The 18676-nt window shown below is 42.8% G+C and overlaps 1 protein-coding gene across 3 annotated transcripts in view; it reads right to left on the bottom strand.

Moving 5' to 3' along the window:
• Positions 1-2692: 2692 nt before the first annotated feature.
• Positions 2693-18676, bottom strand: part of AGPAT5 (1-acylglycerol-3-phosphate O-acyltransferase 5) — a 60029-nt gene continuing 44045 nt past the window's right edge. Inside the window, exons 6-9 of one of the 3 annotated variants that reach the window (XR_007151529.1) lie at positions 14255-14416; positions 7760-7883; positions 5358-5441; positions 5131-5266 (exon numbers count right to left, since the gene is read on the bottom strand). Coding sequence is in view for 2 of the 3 variants with exons in the window: in XM_047855683.1 (XP_047711639.1) it covers positions 5041-5266; positions 7760-7883; positions 14255-14416 (512 nt within the window). In the remaining variant the exon portion in view is untranslated. The other 2 variants (XM_047855683.1, XM_047855684.1) reach the window with 2 other exon arrangements.

The following is an 18676-nucleotide window of genomic DNA, read 5'->3' as shown; positions in this document are numbered from 1 at the left end:
CCCCCCACCCCCACCCCAGCCCTCAAGCCCAACATGGAGTTGGTTTGGAGACCATGAAATTTTCTCGTGAAAGATAGAGAATCTTTCCTTTTGTAATCTCTGTATTGTTTGATTTAGACTTTAAGCAAAATATCTTTAAGTGACTAAGATTACAGTCATGACCATCTACTTTTTAAATTTTATTTTTAGAGAGAAAGGGAGAGCACAAGCAGGGGAGAGAGAGAGAGACACAGAGAGAGAGAATCTTAAGCAGGCTCCGTGCTCAGCACAGACCCTGACGCGGGGCTTGATCCCATGACTCTGGAACCATGACCTGAGCCAAAATTAAGAGTCGGACACTCAACCCACTGAGCCACCCGGGTGTCCCATGACTATCTACTTCTAAAGGCATTTAGGTGGTATGAAATACATCTTTGTTAAGCAGGAAAGAGTGGGCAGACATTTTTCTACTAGAAATATTAGTGTGACTTTGGGTATTTTATTCAAACTCCAAGTCTCCGTTTTCTCAGCTGTAAAATTGGGAGCAAGAGTAGTTGGAGGACAAGATTTAATTAGCACCTGCCACATTTCATGCCCTACCTACATCCAGAGGTTTGGTAACTTACTGCATCATCAGCAACCCTTTGAGGTAAATATATTAATTATTATCACTATTTGACAGAAGAGAAAATTGGGAAACTTTCAACAGAAACATGAAATGGAAACCGAAACATTAACCTGTCCGAGGTTGAATCCCGAGTGGTCGAAGCAGGACCCAAAACTGGTCTTCGGCCTGTATCTGTTGACCTCAAGGCTGAGCCGGCCTGCGGCCTGGGGGCCACGTGTGTGGAGGGAGAGAGCCTCAGAGGAGGTTAGCGTCCTGCCCAGCAGACAGCGAGCACTCAACACATCTTGGCAAGTATCAAAACAAAGTAAAATCTTAAAATAATAATGTATTCTGTAGCCATTGTTTGGCAGTAAAACATATACGTATATAAAACATACATATTATCACATATACATGAAATGACTATCGTGAAATAGATGTATTATGTATCACCAAGTAACTTCTGAGATTTAGATTTTCCTTTTTCTTTTCTGGATTAATGAAGCACCAATAAAACTCGAGAACAGAAATCACAATTTATTCCGAACACATCATAAGGAGCCAAGACTGTTAGTCAAATATTCCCTCCTGCTGAACACACAGAGAGGATCAGTAGCATTTGTTTTTTTTTTGTTTTTTTTTAGGACATAATGATTTATAAAAATAAAATTGCAGAACAGGTCTTTCTTACATATTCACATACAAAATCATGAGCCATTACTAATTTGGATGGAGTAACGGACCATCAGAAAACATTCACTGCGAGTTTGTATCACCTACAGGATCCTACTTTCCTTTAACAACAGAAATAACTCAAGCTTTCCATCTGGAGTGGCTTTCTGAAAAATAACTTTGTGTTTTTTTCCTGCTCAGGATAAGGTATTTGTCTCTTTGACCTCATGCACGACTACACCAAGAATGACTCCCCGGTTGGTAAAAGTTATGGATTTACTTCATTGCCCGCAAATTGGAAAATGCGTCAAATGAAATCCTGGGGATAATGTCGTGCCGTAACTACTCTCAACTAAGTCAGTAACTGTAGATCTATCACGTACAGATATCTGAAGGAAATTTTAAATTTGATTACACAGTTATTTGACCTATATAATATCAAATATCTGAACGTTTCCAAATTAACAATTTGTATAATGCCAAGCATACTAACTGATAAGGCAACATTCTAAGTGAGCCAGTCTTTAATCTGAAGGTATGTGTAACTCACAATAAAAACTGGTCTAACCCCTCCCCCTGCCCCCCAAAACCTACTTATAAAGATATGTAACTTACTACATGGTGGTATCTGGAGTGTCGGCCATCTTGTCTTTCATCTAATACGTCAAGAACAAATACTACTATGGTTAAAATCTATTTGTACTATACATTTACAATTGTGCACACGAAATAGCACCGTGACAGACATTTCTCGAGCTTCTTAAATGAGTCAGATATGTATCTGACAGTCCCTTTGTATCTATTCCTGATGGCACATTTTGGGAGAGGACAAATTTCATATAGACTGTATTTGTATAATGGCCCATCTATTTAAAAGATCACTTTACTGACAAAGATTCATTCACTGAATGTAAAAACAAACCACACAGCATTACAAAAGAAAAATAAAGCTTACATAATCTGGATATGAAGGAAAGTTGGTATGACTATAAATGAAAAAAAATCCCACGGAAGTAAAATAAATGGAAGAAGTCATCAGTATGTACGATGGAAGGACCAGTCAGATGGCCCTTTCCCTACCAACCTGGAAGAAGGCAGCAGTATGTGTGATGTAAGGACCAGTCAGATCGTTACTCTCCCTACCAACCCGGCTAAATTTAGGCATTGGACAAGTCTCAGTGAGATACCCTAATGATTACAGAATTCTCAAGCAATTAGTACTTGCTATATTCATTGTATAAAATATGAGTTTATATAACAAAACTAATATATTGCTTCACGATTTTGAGTACTGTATTTTTTATACTTGTTCAACATTTAAGAAAAAATATTATAATTTTATAAATTCAGAATGCAATACCAGCCACGAAGCCTATTCAACGTAACAGAAGACAAATGAGTTTCTGGGTCGCAAAATGTTAAATAGCACAGACATTAGAGACAGTGAAAGATTTTATTTTTTCTTTTACTTTCATCCAAATACACCCTTTTCTGGAAAACATAAAAGCATGCACATTGATGGCATTCTTATAAAGAAACACTAAGTAATAACTAAGCTGCAAATGAACAATAGTAACAGAAACACAGGCTTAAAAGATATGTGAAAAGATTTACAGGGAGATACAGGGCTCCTAATTTTAGAAAGTAAGAATTCAAGTCATATCAACACATGTTAAAAAGAAGCTTCTAATTTCCAAATATTTTAATACAAAATTTTTAAACTAACAAATATATCTTATAGAACTCTTGTGAGAATATAAGTATGGTCATAAGAGACATAATGTTCAAAGTGATCTTATGCAGTTCACTGTAACTTCTTATGATCAGTTATAATCAACATAATTCCAATGATATTTCTTCTTAAAGTTTAAATTTAGAGCATATCCATGATATTCAAAGTAAGTTACGCAACTTACATTTACTTTGAGTAAATTAGAAATCGGTTCAATCTTTAGGACTGTTTAAAAAAAGTATTAACAAAGACGGTGAGACTGATTTAAAACTCACTTTACAGGTAAGAGAAAAATCACAATTTGGCAGGGGAACACTTTTCAGAAGTTTTACCTACACCCCCATGCATAAGGAGACCAACCATATCCTGCGGGCACATGTCCACCCCGACACACACAGACACACACACAGACACACGCAGACACAGACACACACAGACACACACACACACACACACACACACACACACACACACACACACACACACCAGTTCAGACTACCCAGAGCTTCAAAGGTGCTGTCTCACACGGCCTGCTCTCTGGGTCTGGAGAGTCAGTCGCACAAAATTTCCCTTACTTATTATTTTCATTTTGCTCATCATGGTTCAGTTGGTGTGTTTCATCTGGGGGCACTGGCACGAGTTTACAACAAAAATCCATCAGGCAGAAATGTTACCTTAAGGGACTAGTAGGCAACAATCCAGTTTAAGTCAGCCACAGGCCATAGTTATTACTTCCTGACTGAAAACGGCTCTTGTTCTGAGGGGGCACGGATGAACTGTGTGGGGACTCCCCACTAAAACTAGTGGGGACTCCACGAGTTCATCTGGGCCTCGCGGGCTGAGCCTGTGGTTCACTGGCTTGAGGAGGGAGACAGACGAGCATCTTAGCCGCAGCCACTGGGGCGGGCTCAAGAGAGCCTCACCGACCAAGTTCAACCCGCAGCAGGACCGAGGCCGGCTCCATGCTTCTCCCCTGCGCCCGTCCTGTGCCAGGCACCGAGCAGCACGCTGCCAGGAATCCAGAGGAAAAGAATTCAAACACAGTGGAAATCGACCATGATGACAGGAAAAGAAAAGACTTCCGCCGAACCCAAGAGTAATAATAGGCAAAAGGCACATGCTCGGAAATGCAGGCGGACGTTTGAAGGCTCCCATCACCTCAAGCATCTGTGGACTCAGGTCCCACCAAGGTTCACACTGATTGTTTTGATGTAAAAATAACAGGAAGCCTGAAGGCTTTTAAGCAATTCTGGCACAGACATTGGGCCGTACTGAGGGCTCCGCTTGGCTCTTCAGAACGCTGGGCAGCGTCAAGTGCCGCGACAGCGGGCCAGGGTCACGTCTCCAACCGAAACTCAACGCTCACATTTGACACATTATCCTTTTGTGTACAATGCAGGGCGTGCAAATTAAGCTGCTTCAATAAATATTAGACATGTTAATTACTCTGCAAAGAGAAAATAAAATCAGCTAATAATACACTACAATCAAAGCATGCGCAAACCACAGCTTCTTCCCCGCAGACATTTCTTGACCTTTTCCTTGCATCCTTCTTGATACATAAATACAATTTCCTTCATCCACTTGGAGACATTAAGCAAAAGGCAAAATAGTACACAGCTGCAAGATACTAAATATTTCGGTGATGAGAGTGGGGACTAGTCAAGTTGTAAAAAACTAAAAATAACGAATACGGTGAAATACGCTGCAAATTAATGTTCGTGAATGCAGCCATCTGAGTCACGAACCGATACCAAAGCATACAATCCTAACCATCTTCTGAAGACGACACTAGATCACGGAAACACCAAGGATGGCAGAGAGGTTAGCTTTCCCCTTCCAGCAGCTTGTTCTAAAGTTGCAAAACCACGTATGTTTGCCCAAGACCACCTGCAGGTCGGCTTTAGTCAGAAATTCTATTTTATCCAATGTTCAATCAACAAGGCTTTATTTACACTTCTTATTAAATTCAGGCAACAATCTGATGTCCCGTGTGGCTGCCAACAGTAAACCGCGTAGCACATTCCACTGCCTGGACACGGCTACTTGTTTACGCTTTAATACTAACCCACAAGCAGCCGATTAAGGTTCCATAAACCCACGTTTTCACATAGAGTTTCCTTCCAGCCTCGGTCATAAGCATACCAGCAGTCAAGCCACTTAGGATCAGTAATGATGGTAAAGTCTTCTTGAGACTTAATTTAGAATTAACACTTTCTCCGGGAAACTTGTTTCTTCTTTCTGGATCCAGTGAATCATAAAATTCTATAAGCAACCTAGGGTCAGAATGGAAAAAAAGAAATGTAAAGTTTCAGGTTTAGTCATTTAAGATTTTAATTTAACAGATAGCTACTAGATGATAATTACATGCTGGAGAAGTTACAGGTCCTTGGGAACTAAAGATGAATAAGGAAAATACCCAGGGACTTGATTTAATTGGAGTTTCCAGACCTGAAAAATATATTTAATATGCTCATGATTAGTGTAGATGAATTATATGTACATTTTTTAAAAGATGGCTTTAAGTAAATTTATGGGGATGATTTTGGTCTTTTAACTTTAAGTTTTTAATAATTTTTCACACATGGTAATAACCCATCTCGCTTCCCGAATCCTTCCTCCTTCCTCCTAAACCTCCCATTCTACCAGAAAGTCAAGGAAAAGATCAGCAGTTCTGATAACCTATATGGAGTTTCCCCCCAAACACCTTATTTGCATGGAATTAGAAAAACAGCATAGTTGGGGCGCCTGGGTGGCGCAGTCGGTTAAGCGTCCGACTTCAGCCAGGTCACGATCTCGCGGCCCGTGAGTTCGAGCCCCGCGTCAGGCTCTGGGCTGATGGCTCAGAGCCTGGAGCCTGTTTCCGATTCTGTGTCTCCCTCTCTCTCTGCCCCTCCCCTGTTCATGCTCTGTCTCTCTCTGTCCCAAAAATAAATAAACATTGAAAAAAAAAAATGTTTAAAAAAAATAAAAAAAAGAAAAACAGCATAGTTAACTCATGTTCCTATCTTACTTAAAAAATATAAACTTACAGCAGAACAGACTCAGCCTAAAACTCTCAAACACAAATAAAAAACGGAAAATGCTTCTTTTACCAGAACACATTCCCTAAAGTAACCACTGTTTCAAAATGTCCAGACTCAGTCTAAGTACACATAAGCACCGATACCACAAAATACATTGGATACTAAACATACTGTTCAGGCTTTTTATCTGAGAACTGATTTTCATGTCAAAACACTTGTATTTCACTTTTCGAAATGTCTTCCACAACCAAAGTGGGTGGCATCGATGGTTGGCTGAATCAATTCTGTCACATGCAAGTGACAGTCAGCGGAACACAGGAATCCAGCTACTTGTCTATAGGCTTCACGAAGTTTCATTTTCAATGCAGCACACTTTCAGTAATTTTCACTTCTTAGAGTTAACATAGAAGGACTAGTGAGGAGATAATTTTACTGTAAAACAACAAGACGGGGGGCACGAAGCAATCTGCTGAGAAGAGCGTCAGGAGAAGGAAGTAGGTAAAGTTTCTCAACCCAATTTTGGAAGTCTTACTTCTGAGTCTGTAAGAACTCCACATGTCTCAATGTGGTTTTAGTAAATGATGCATCCCGTAACTAGTGGACCCATTTTTTTCAAAAGGAGGATAAAAAATAGAGATGTTTAAAACGGACCTTTCAAAAAACAGGGTATGTATCAGAAAGGATAAAAACCTCCACTGACAGCGAACAGACAGAAAATAAATAATATATCCTAAAATTTTCCCCCAAGAAAACTCAATTTTTAAGTATTAAATAAAAACCGAGATGCACTTTTTATCTTCCTAAAAACAGAAGAAAATTCTAAAATTTCTTCCTTTAGAAATCTGTATGAGGAGCGCCTGGGTGGCTCAGTCGGTTAAGAGTCCGACTTTGCTCAGGTTATGATCTCGAGCCCCGCGCCGGGCTCTGTGCTGACAGCTCGGAGCCTGGAGCCTGCTTCAGATTTGTGTCTCCCTCTCTCTCTCTCAAAAATAAATAAACATTAAAAAAAAAAAGAAATTTATATTGAATCAAAAGGGCTCTGATATACTCTATTCCCGGGGGCACCTGTTTCTTCCAGGCACGTCACATCCCCTCCCTCAGCCTGACGCTAAGCTGTGCCTCACCCAACAGGTATCTAAACACACCTGTACTTTACTTACAGGTAACGCTCAGCAAGGGTCAACACTGTTTGCTCCAAGTGATGTTATTAGCATGGACAAACACAAGGTCAAGCCTAAAACCATTTAGGCCCCAAATACTAACAGCAAAAAGACATTTTGGTCAGAAACATGTCACCCGCCCCTTCCTCTTCCAACCAGTACACCCACGTCATTTCCACACGTACATCAGACTAACGCCTCTATCCCACAGCCTCGCTTCCCGGGAACGTGGGCAGTCCAGCTAGCCCTCAACCACAGCATCGCCTCGTCTGACCTGGGACTGCAGGGGTGTGTGTGTGTGTGTGTGTGTGTGTGTGTGTGTGTGTGTGAGAGAGAGAGAGAGGCAGAGAGAGAGAGATCTAATCTCATATCCCCCCACAGAACAGTGTCTAGGAAATACCATGAATGGAAACAGAGGCCTCCTGTAATAAGTTCTTTCATGGGACTTTGTAACAGTGAGGCTTAAAACATGGACAGATTGGACCTGAGTTTATAAAAAAGCATTCTTAAGATAAAAAGACTGTATTATAGTGAAATTTAGCCGGACCCAAGGTTTTCAAGCGCAAGAACTGGTGTTACTCACTTATCTTTTATTTCAAAGCGCTCGTGAAGCCACCTTCTCATACGTGCTTGTTCTTCCGGAACATCTTTTCTGTCTATACGGTCAATGTGAATGTGAATTTTCGGACATTCTTTGCAGAGAAATTCTAACAAGAAACAAAAATATTTCATTTTTTATTGTTTTAGAACTCATGGTTATAGAAAACAATTGAAAAATGAGGTAAGAAAATTCAAATGATGAAAAACCAGATTCTTCCTTTAGCAAAAAAAAGTTAAAAGTAAGAATTACAGACTGACGGTTTTAGGTTTCAAGCTAAAGTAGAAGAACCTGTTACAATTTCTGAGTCTACCGCAATTACCCGAAGTCATTAAGTTACATCAATAGTACCAAATGTTACCTTCCAAAAAAATTTTTTTTAATGTTTGTTTATTATCAAGAGACAGAGACAGAGCCTGAGCATGGGAGGGGCAGAGAGAGGGGGAGACATAGAATCTGAAGCAGGCTCCAGGCTCTGAGCTGTCAGCACAGAGCCCGACGTAGACTCACAAACTGCAAGATCATGGCCTGAGACGAAGTGGGACTCTTAACGGACTGAGCCACCCAAGCGCCCCCCAAATGTTACTTTTCATACAATAACCTCTAGTTCTACAGATGGCCTAGGAATAGGAAGCTGGACTCAGCTAGAAGTTCGTACCCACCCTCTGAAGGGACCCCTAAATGTCAACCACCTCCAGACTCACTAATCTGCAGGAAACCACCAGTCTGCTGTTCCCAAGCTTTTCACGCACCACACATGGTCACTGCTGCTCCCACTAGACTGAGACCCAGAAGGACGGAGATAGGTCTGTCAGGTTCACTCTGCCAAAGCATTGGGGGCACGGAGGCACGGAAGCCTGTCCTCACCATTGCACTCCCACTACAGACATGGTAGAGAGATCTCTGTCCCTCTGTGACTTGCTATTGGTTTCTATTCACTGGTACTCACTGCTCTCCTTGCCTTTGCCGTATTTTCACTGATTATATTCGGCTTAGGAACCAACATTCTTTTTGTGGAATAGCTATGAGCTCTTAACTACAATTCCTAAAACATGCTCCTTTGAACAAAGCAGACGGTCTTTTTTCAGGCCTGGTTGCACAAGGGGGGAGGCCAGAATTTATTTAAAGACAAAATAGAACTCTAAGCTGGGAAATTCCCTTTTTTGTAGGTGGCTTTTGGTGAAGAGGTGAGATTATTAACCTATTTAAATTCCTTGGAGAACAAGGAAACATTCCTAAGAGATCCAAGAGAAGGCTACATTCCCTCCTTCCCTCGGTGGGTATGCAAGAAGGGGGTGGAGACCCTGTTATCTCAAGTTAAGTATGTTCAAAGACCATGTTCTAAAAGGTGATTCGTCTATTCTACAGTCTGAAGAAGACTTTAAGCTCAAAGAAGTCTCTATTCTTTTGACTCCACACACATCTCTCTTTTGTTAAGTATTCTCTACAGTTGTTTTTTTGTTTGTTTGTTTGTTTTCTTACCACTGCTATCCTTAATAACACGCATTTCTGTTATCAAAATTATCTCATGGTTATATACGTTAGGAGTGAACTGGCTTTGATGATAAATGTGCACAAAGCACTGCTATAGGGAAGATTTTACTGTTCAATATTTTTGTCTTCATTTTCCTCAAGTTCCATTTTCATGTATATCATCCAAGAACTGCTTAAGAGGTATTTTAGAGCAGACCTGTGCAGTGGTTAAGAGCACGGCCAGGGAGGCAGGCGGCCAGGGAGGCAGGCAGCCAGGGTTTCGATCCCTGGGCAGCCCTGAACACATGTGTTAGCTCTCTGGGCCTGTTCCCCAGCCTGCAAAACAGAGACCCCGGGACAGCAGCTGCCTGACAGAATCACGGTGAGGAGAGCTGGGGCCCGGGGAGCAGTGCCTAGCGCCTGGGATGCTCGATGTGTTTGTGACAAGGACTTCTCAGCCGGCCTTCGTCTTTGCATTTCTGGTACATAAAAATGCAGACCCTGACACCAATTTTCCTACCTCCATTTAATGATCCACGCCCCCCACCGTATCTCCATAATTAAACAGCAGTGCAAGGGACCTGGATTTCTCCTTCACACTGCACACACTGGGGCAGAGCCACAGAGCCACAGGCCGTAAGGAAAAAGTGAGCGTACCTCCCAAGTCAGAAATGGATGCTTGTAACCACAGTGCCTGGGAAGTGAGGTCTTTCATGAGACATCAGCTGAGAAGGGAAAAGGCATCGCCTCCCACATTCATACGGGTGCTTTTAGGGTCCCCCTCCCCTAAAATTTACATGGTACTTTCATGTGCCTGATTTCATCTGACGTCCACGAGGCTTCACAGGCAAGTACTATTACCCCTGTAGGGCCAAGAGAGGATAAGGCCCCGAGCGACAGCAGTGGAGCCCGATCAGTCCAGGGTCTGTCGTGAGGACCCAAACGTAGACCACGAGACCATCATCAGATAAACACTAAATGACTTTCAGCAGACAAGGAAGTGGCACAGACCTTTTCCTCAATGTCTAATAAAGCTCGTGTATCTATACTTGTAATATCTATTTCAGTTGGAGCTTATTTCGTATCGCATGAGCAAAAATTGCCCCATAATATTTAGGATATATAGGGAAAAAGTATTCTAATTAAGGTATAATTTTTTCCTAATTAGAACTTTCCTAGAGTGTATTGATCTGCTAGAGTGATACAAAAGTCTTCCAAGTATTCACACAGGTCACAGGGTCTGGTCTCAGGAGAAACTGAGTCCCACATGCATTGGGCCTGGGGAGCCAGGCAAGGCGGAGACAGAAGAGAAAAGCAGACCTCAGGGAGCAGGGCAGAAAATGCCCATGTGGCCCTGGACCCCAACTGGCCCCCACACCGCTGGCTCACTGGCTTATTACCTGCCCCCATTCCCTCTGGGGGGAAAAAAGTGACCTAAATCCAAGAGTAGCAAACTGGGTAGATAAACTGTGGCATAGTCACATCAATGTCCACATCAATGGACATTATGTAGCATTTTTAAAAAATTACAGAAGTACATATACTGACATGTAAAGATGTTTATGACACCCTACTAAGCAAATAAAAGCAGGCTGTAAAGAAAACAATATATACAAATGATCTCATTTAAAAAAATATCCAGAGGCACAAACATACTCCAACATATGGACACCATGAAAAGGAAGATTTTGAGGGAAACATCCAAACTGTTAACTGGGGTTCCATCTGCACAGGTGAGCCTGTGGAGTTTTTTTCCTTCTTCTTTTGGGTTACCTGTAAGTTTTATTTTCATATAAGAAAATACTAATAGAAAAAAGTTACCTAGAACCATATTAAACGGTTAAACAGAGCATCAAATGTTATCCTTAACTTCATGAATTCATTACAGTATACCACCCACTTGTAGAAACAGGATTTTAAATAAGCCCATTATACTCAGACGGCCCGGCTCACCTCTGGCCAATGACGCCGTCCAGGGAAGACTGACTCTGACTCTGACAAGACCAGATGAATCACAAGTGCAAGCCCACTCACCTTGTAATGAAACACACCACACAATGGGAAGGACAAGGGACACCACCTGCTGCCTAGCTCTCGTGACGCCTCCTTCAGGCCCGAATCGTGACACTAGTGATCCTGAGAGTTCATCAACACTGCAGTCTACCCTTGCCTGAGGCCAGCCTGGGTCGGGTGTGTGTGTGTGTGTGTGTGTGTGTGTGTGTGTGTGTGTGGCGGGAGGGGGTCTAGGGTGGTGTTGAGGCCCGCACGGCCAGCAACCATCCCAGACGGTTCTGATGGAGTTCTAATACTCCTAAAGTGCTCGAAATGACTGGCATACAGCTTATACGTGAACAATCTAGCAACTACGGAAATGTTTTTTAAGTGGGCTACAAAATACAACTATTAAATGACAGCCCACCATGTGTGGGAATTATACTTAATATTAAACTCAACCACCCAGATGCAGAATGTACAATATTCAGGAATTTTATATCCAATTAAGGGATTTTTGTATCCAATCCAATTTACATCATAAATTGAAGGTGCATCTTAATCTATACTAGATTATGAGTAGAGCAGAATATCAATCAATTTACATAATAACGAGAGACGGGTTTTTCAAGCTACAGATCCCAACTCATAATTAAAATCAGCAGGTAACGGAAAACCATCTCGCGCGGACAGGTATACTGGTAGAATGATTTCTCAGCAGCACATTTATAAATCTGATAGATATTGCCAGGAAACTTTTGGGGGGCTAAACTGCACTGCACTCCTAACAGCAAAGTAGGAAAGTATTTCCCCCGCAGGGCCTGTTAGAAAACCTGACACTGGGATTTTTGCTAATATGATAGCAAAACATGGTATCTCGCTGTAAATTTCAATTTGCATTTTTAGTATAATGAGACTGAACACTTTCTTTCCTGTGAACTACTACTGACTTATTGATCACCTCCTTATCAATTTGTAGAAGGACTTTATACATTAAGGAAATCAGGCCTTTTTTCTGTGATCTAAATTGCAAATATTTTTCCCAGTTTGTCTTGAGTCTTTTGATTTTACTCTGGTATATTTTTCCTTGCAGAAATATTCACGCTTGATTGACTGAAATGACAGATTTATTTGCCACATGGCTTCTGGGTGTGATAGAAAAGCCAGCTTTCTCAAGAAGAGACAATCTGTAAGGAAAACCCAGAACCTCTGTCAGCTAATGTGTGAGACAGAGGAATCGGGACAGAAGCGGGGCAGGGCTGGGATCTAGACAAGGCGACTCTGAACTGGTCGGCTTCCTCAGGGCCTTCTCCTCCGGTCTAGAGGAGGAAAAGAACTGCCACATGCTGAGCGCTCCCCGTGGGGCAGGAGGGCAGGAGGTGGGGCAGGAGGGCAGGAGCGCGCTAAAGCAGGAGAAAGCTAGTGGGCCCCTGGAAGACCAATGTGGGGCCAGAGTGGGGGAGGCTGCAAGGGGAGGGGCTTCCCTTGGAAAGGAGGCGTGGCCTGCACAGGGCAAGGGGGCGGGGGGAAGAGAGGCTGGACAGTGAGGGTGCATGGTCCTAGGAGGGCAGGCTAACGAGGGGGTGCCGGGGCACACGAGCCTGGCCCAAGGAGCTCTTATGGTCCGGACGGCGACACAATGGAAGCATGTTGCCGAGGTCATTACGGGAATTATATGTTTCTTAGAAACTTATAATAAAAACATGTTTAATAAATCTCATTATTTAAATGGTGATAAACTGGTGACAATATCGTTGAACAACTAAATTCATGTGTTTCCAAATGTAAAAATAGGTCAATGACTCCTGTGATGGTTAAAAAAAAGAGAAAAATATTAATATACTGCCTTTTTCATAAGAAGGACTCATGAAGGAGGGACAGGAGCGTAAGAATGCAGACTCAAATTTGCACATATGACACATAAGAAATTAAGAAAAGTGGTCACTTCTGAGCAGGGGAAGGTGGACCCTGAGTGGGAAGGGGACATAGCAGAAAGCAAGCTGTTTCACTGTGAACTTTACTAAGTTTTGGTTTTTAAACTGTTTGATGTATAACATATTCCAAAAGATTAAAGTGAAGAAAATCTTCAGCTTCCTACATAACAACTGCTCTGTGTCAAAGGCAACTGTGACAGCAATCGCGGTCACTACTTCGCATCTGTATTTCCTCCCACCGTGACCGATGCCCACACCACTCAGTCCCCCCCCCCCCCCCCCCCCGTGCCTCGCCCATCCGTCCTCCCTCCAGGTCGCTGTCTCCGGGACACACTGGGGACATGGGCCTTCACAAGGACCCACTGACACACTCTTCCAGGCCCGGGACTTCGACCTTCAACAGCCACCAACGTGAAATCAAAAGCTTGGTGTTCTACCTCGGGCTCAGAGCTCAGGCAGCAGCTTCACAGGCTTCCCCGCATGCTTACTTATTCCCATATTTCAATTTCTCTAACAGGCAAGAGTGTCTCTGTTTATGTTTAACTAAAATATTCCACTCACTTAAAATTCTATTTTTTCTTGTCATATCTGATAGGACACACAGACAGTAGCTAAAAGGTCTTTAAAACCTAGCACAGGTTTGAAAAGCGGAGCCACATTTAACTGTTTTTCTTCTTGCCAATGATACTGAGTTTCCTAAGTATTCTATAAAAGTACCTACAAAGATGAATGCTAACCATCGATGCACACCTCCGGGTGGCTAGCTTAGCACTCTCCTCCTCATTCCCCACTTTGATTTATGCAGCCTTCCATTTTTATGTGTGAAACTTTGGGTAGAAAGAGGCTGAGTTAGTGATAACGGGCCAGTCCAAAGGACTCCTATGGCAACCAGGAGATACCAAACTTAGCAGGACTCATGAAATTCAAACTGTTACGGATTAATAAAAAGTACTTGAAAAACACATCAAGTATATCCTCGGAAAATATATGGAGTAAATGTTACAAAGCACATTTACTTACCCGTTAAAAAGAATAATGACACATTCACAAATATAGGACTCCACTGAAAATATAAACTCACCAGCCATGGACGGTGCTTCTTTCCGCTGCCCTTTATCGTCAATAGTCCCTTCGAAAGCCACTGTCACATCATAAATTGCATCTAAATAATTCTTCAAAGAATCAAAAGCAACATGAGTTGCCTTTATTCTTGGTGTCAGCACATGTTTTAATACTGCAAGGCCTAAAAAAGAAGTTGATTCAGTGTGGCCATAAGTTAGTTACAAAACACCTCAGGAGTAGAATATCCAAATTGTTTTCACATTTCCAGGAATAGACAGACCAGAATATGTTAAAGCCATATTCTCATTCATAGGTACAGGGCTTGCCGTTTTAGAAAGTACTCTCATGACTTGATCTCTTTAAATCAAACATTCATTTAGTATGTATTTATGAAACATCTACATGTATGAGATACTTTGGAAAGCTGTCAGAAAACCAGAAACCCTTCAATCTGGTAAACCCGGACAAGGGTAGGTATTATCATCCTCGTTTCTGGCAATAGAATTAAAGGTGAGAACATCCACAGTCACTTAAGATTCAGGAATACAGTTCATACTTTCTAACTCCTAGTCCATGATTTAATTTTATTTCTATTCAAATAGGGATGTGGGAGTGCGGAATCACCCAAATGAGCCCTGCTGCATGATACCCAAAGTGATATATATTATGTGGAAAACCAGGCTTGATACTCGGAATGCTTTATTATTATTATTATTAAATTGTGGTATCATTTACATGCCATAAAATTCATCATTTTAAATTGTACAATTCACTGGTGTTTAGAATATTCGCAAAGCTGGGCAACCATCATCACTGTCAAATTCCAGACCACTTTCCTCTTTCCAAAAAGACACCCTGTACCTTTTGCAGACACTGCACATTCTGGATTTGCCCATGACGGACATTTCGCATAAACGGAATCACACATTGTGGACTTTTGTGTGCCTGACTGCTTTCACCTAGCATTCTGTTTTCAAGGCTTCTCCATGTTGAGGTAAGTATCAGGGCTCCGTTACTTTTTATGGCTGAATAATACTCCACTGTATGGATATACCACATTTTATCGACAATCAGTTGATGGACACTTGGGTTGTTTACAACCTTTGGCTGTTATAAATAATCCTGCCATGAACATTGATATAAACTGAATGCTAAGTAAGTTTCTGTATAGACACAGGATTTCAATGCTCTCGGGTACATTCGCATTATATATGTACACACACGTTTATATATATGAAGTTTCTGTAACGGAGAAAACACCGCAGTTCCTATAGAAGAATTCATCATATCTGTGAGTGCTCTACCAGTATTACGAATTTGTTCTTTCCCCTTCCTATATCCCACTGCCTCCCTTTTTCTTAATGAGAATATGTACTGACCATTTAACAGAAAATAGTGGCTCTCTGAAGTGACACGAACCTAGACGAGACAAAATTTGATTTGGATTTTCTCCCGACTCTCCAGGGAAAACAGGCAGCATAAAGACGAACAGCTATAGTATGTTGGGATCTTCCTGCAGAAGAATTTTTAAAATGCAAAGCAGTGTGGGAAAGAAAGAGATTCCCACAACCACATATCTGACTTAAATCCCTAGGGCAGAAGCAGCTTAATTTATTCACGAACTTATAACAAAAATCTGAATAGTATACCAGGCTGGGAAACATCTATTTGTCAATTAAATTAGTTAATACTTCCTTCTTCACTACTGGAGCTCATCCAATATTAAGTCCAAAGTTCCACAGAATCACCCTGTGGTATTTATTCAGTGAGAACAATTACAAAACTCCAGTAAGTCAGTAAGAAGATAGGAAGACAGAAAAATAGTATTTCAAAAAAAAAAAAAAAGTTATAGGAAGGCCTAAAAATATCAGCTTTGTGACAGATGAGTAAGAAATGCCCATTACTACTGTGTGTAAAAAAAAAAAAAAAAAAAAAAAAAAAAAAAAAAAAAAAAAGACTAAGGAAAATAACCTTCTTACTGAGGAATGCACTAGACACATTTTCTAGTCCAGTCTACATCCTGAATATTCCAGCTTTTATCTTCCAGCTCTTAAGACAGAACAGCCAACGAGGAAGGAGAACGAGACTGAGCTGACACAGGGGCCCTGAGAAGAGAACATCTCCAGAAGGCCACCGAGACATCTGGAATGGAGAAGGGGCTGTGTGGCCAAACAAAGGCTATGTGTTATGGGACTAGCACTTTCCGTGGAGCGGCAGGAACGGAAGCTCCAAGAGTGGGTGAAGTGAGGTAAGGACACAGCAGCTGCCAAGTCTCCGCACGGACTTACTAACACACGGTCAACGGACTTTCTAAGGCTTAGAATTACACGGACGCCCTTACCATGACAACAAATACACAGCGGCCCTTCTCTGAAGACCAGAAGTCACTTCACAATCCTAAGTCCGAGCCCATGACCGTCTCCGGTCCACGCAGGGAATGGTCTACAACCTCTAGATGATATATATCTCACCACCTGACTTGACTCCCGGAAATTAATTTAACTAAGGCTCAGAGAGGTAAAGTGACTTGCTCAAAGTCACATAGCTAGCTAACAAGACCTTATAATGTCCCGTTTAGTACTTTTTCTATTTCGTGTCTATTACCAAGATACTAACCTAATACTCTAAGCATGTAGGTTAAAGATTAATGAGCCAATAAAATAAACATAAGTAGCTATAACGTGGTAGAATGTCCTAGAAGAGATACAAAATATTCCCAGAATACAAAAATGTTCCTCATACTAAAGATTTTTTTCAATCAGTCATATCTGACTGGTGAAAGTTTCAGGCTAACGAGGAGCCTGGAGAGAGGCCAAGAGGGAGGCATGGGGCATACGAAGCGGGGAGAGGCAGACCTATGAACAAGGTAGGACGTCAGGGTCCGGAAGGCCTGGGGAGCACAGGTACCCAGCGTGTGAGCGGCAGGACTGAGGAGGGCACTGGCATCCCATGAGAAGAGCTGCACAGTGACAGGCTGGTACTGTGGGACTCCACGGGATCTTAGGCCAAAGGAGAGATGTAATCTAGGTGCCAAGAGAACCATTAGGTTTCCGAAATACTTTAGGGCATAAGTCACAGGCAACAAGGTACTGAGTTAGGACCGAACCAAAATGGACAGGGAAAATGCAGTCAAGTGATGGTACAAGAACCAAACACACATTGATCCAGCAGCTTATCAAACATGGTAAAAAAGGAAAAGGAGTAAAACATAACCAGACTTCTGCCCCTGAAGACACGAGGCTGTACCATAAACACACGGAGCGCGGCCAGGCAGGAGAGCTGGGTGTGTGTGTGTGTGTGCACACGCACGCACACATGTGTCGATGCCCATCGTCCGAGAGCCCAGGTGAGGGCGGGAGGCAGCTAAAGAAAGAAAACGTGTGTTCAACTTAGGCACTGTTGGCTGGAACACTCCAGAAGTGGTGAGAACCAGGGTCTGTAAAGTGGCAACCAGCAGCCACAAACACTTGGGATCACCTGAACAGACAGGACGGCTGAGGTACTGGCCGTACTGGCCGCCCTGAGAGAGTCAGACGGTGGGGGATGAGGCAGCCCAGGCACTGCCAGAAGCCCCGACAGACAGGAGGACCGATAAAAGGAAGCTTCTCTGGCGAGTGGGGTCACTAACAGGTCACCAGTAAGCTGGAGTGGGATACGCTTCTGGAGACTGGACGGAGTCAGCCGGGAGAAGGCGAGGGGCCCAAACTCCTCCGTTAGCGGGAAGAGAGCGGGAGAAGAAAACAGCAAAGCCACAGGGGGGCCATATGGGGCCATATGAACACACAGATTCCTTTGTATGAGAACCAGACTGTGCTCGTAAACCGGGGGAAACCCAGCAGACAGGAGCGTGGCGGCGAGGTACGCAAAAGGAAATTATTGGAGCAATCACATAAAAAGTTTGAAGTAAAGAAGGGAAGGCGTGACTGCCTGATGCAGAAGTCAGAGAAAACTCCTCCAATTCAGGCAGAGGCACTCTGAGATGCGAGGAGAAGAAGTCCGAAAACTAGAAGACATGGTCCACAAGGAAAAAGAGAAGCGCCAAACAACACTAGCGGGCTCTGAGACCAGACGGTACAGACTGGCGATCGGCACACGCTTTCACTTCCCCAGCCGGAAAGAAGGCAGCAGACAAAGCAGGTTCTCCGTGGCTGAGAACCGCTGAGAATGGGGAAGGCCGCAACACACACACACACACACACACACACACACACACACACACGCGCGCGCGCGCGCTGAGTGTGAACCGCAGGGTGGGGCCGCGGGGCAGGGGGCAGACCAGGACCACTCCAGGCCTGGAAAGCCTGGGGGCCAGGGAAAAAGAGGTCAGAATTAAGCCAAAAGCCAGGCTCAGGGGAAGAAAGAGCGAGGAAGAGGTCAAAGCAGAACCGTCGTGGACATCATGTGCACAACCCAGGGGGAGCAATCTTAAGACCGTGAAAGC

This window comes from Prionailurus viverrinus, chromosome B1 (assembly GCF_022837055.1).
Source record: "Prionailurus viverrinus isolate Anna chromosome B1, UM_Priviv_1.0, whole genome shotgun sequence".
Lineage (NCBI taxonomy): Eukaryota > Metazoa > Chordata > Mammalia > Carnivora > Felidae > Prionailurus > Prionailurus viverrinus.
This window is presented reverse-complemented; position numbering and strand designations above follow the sequence as displayed.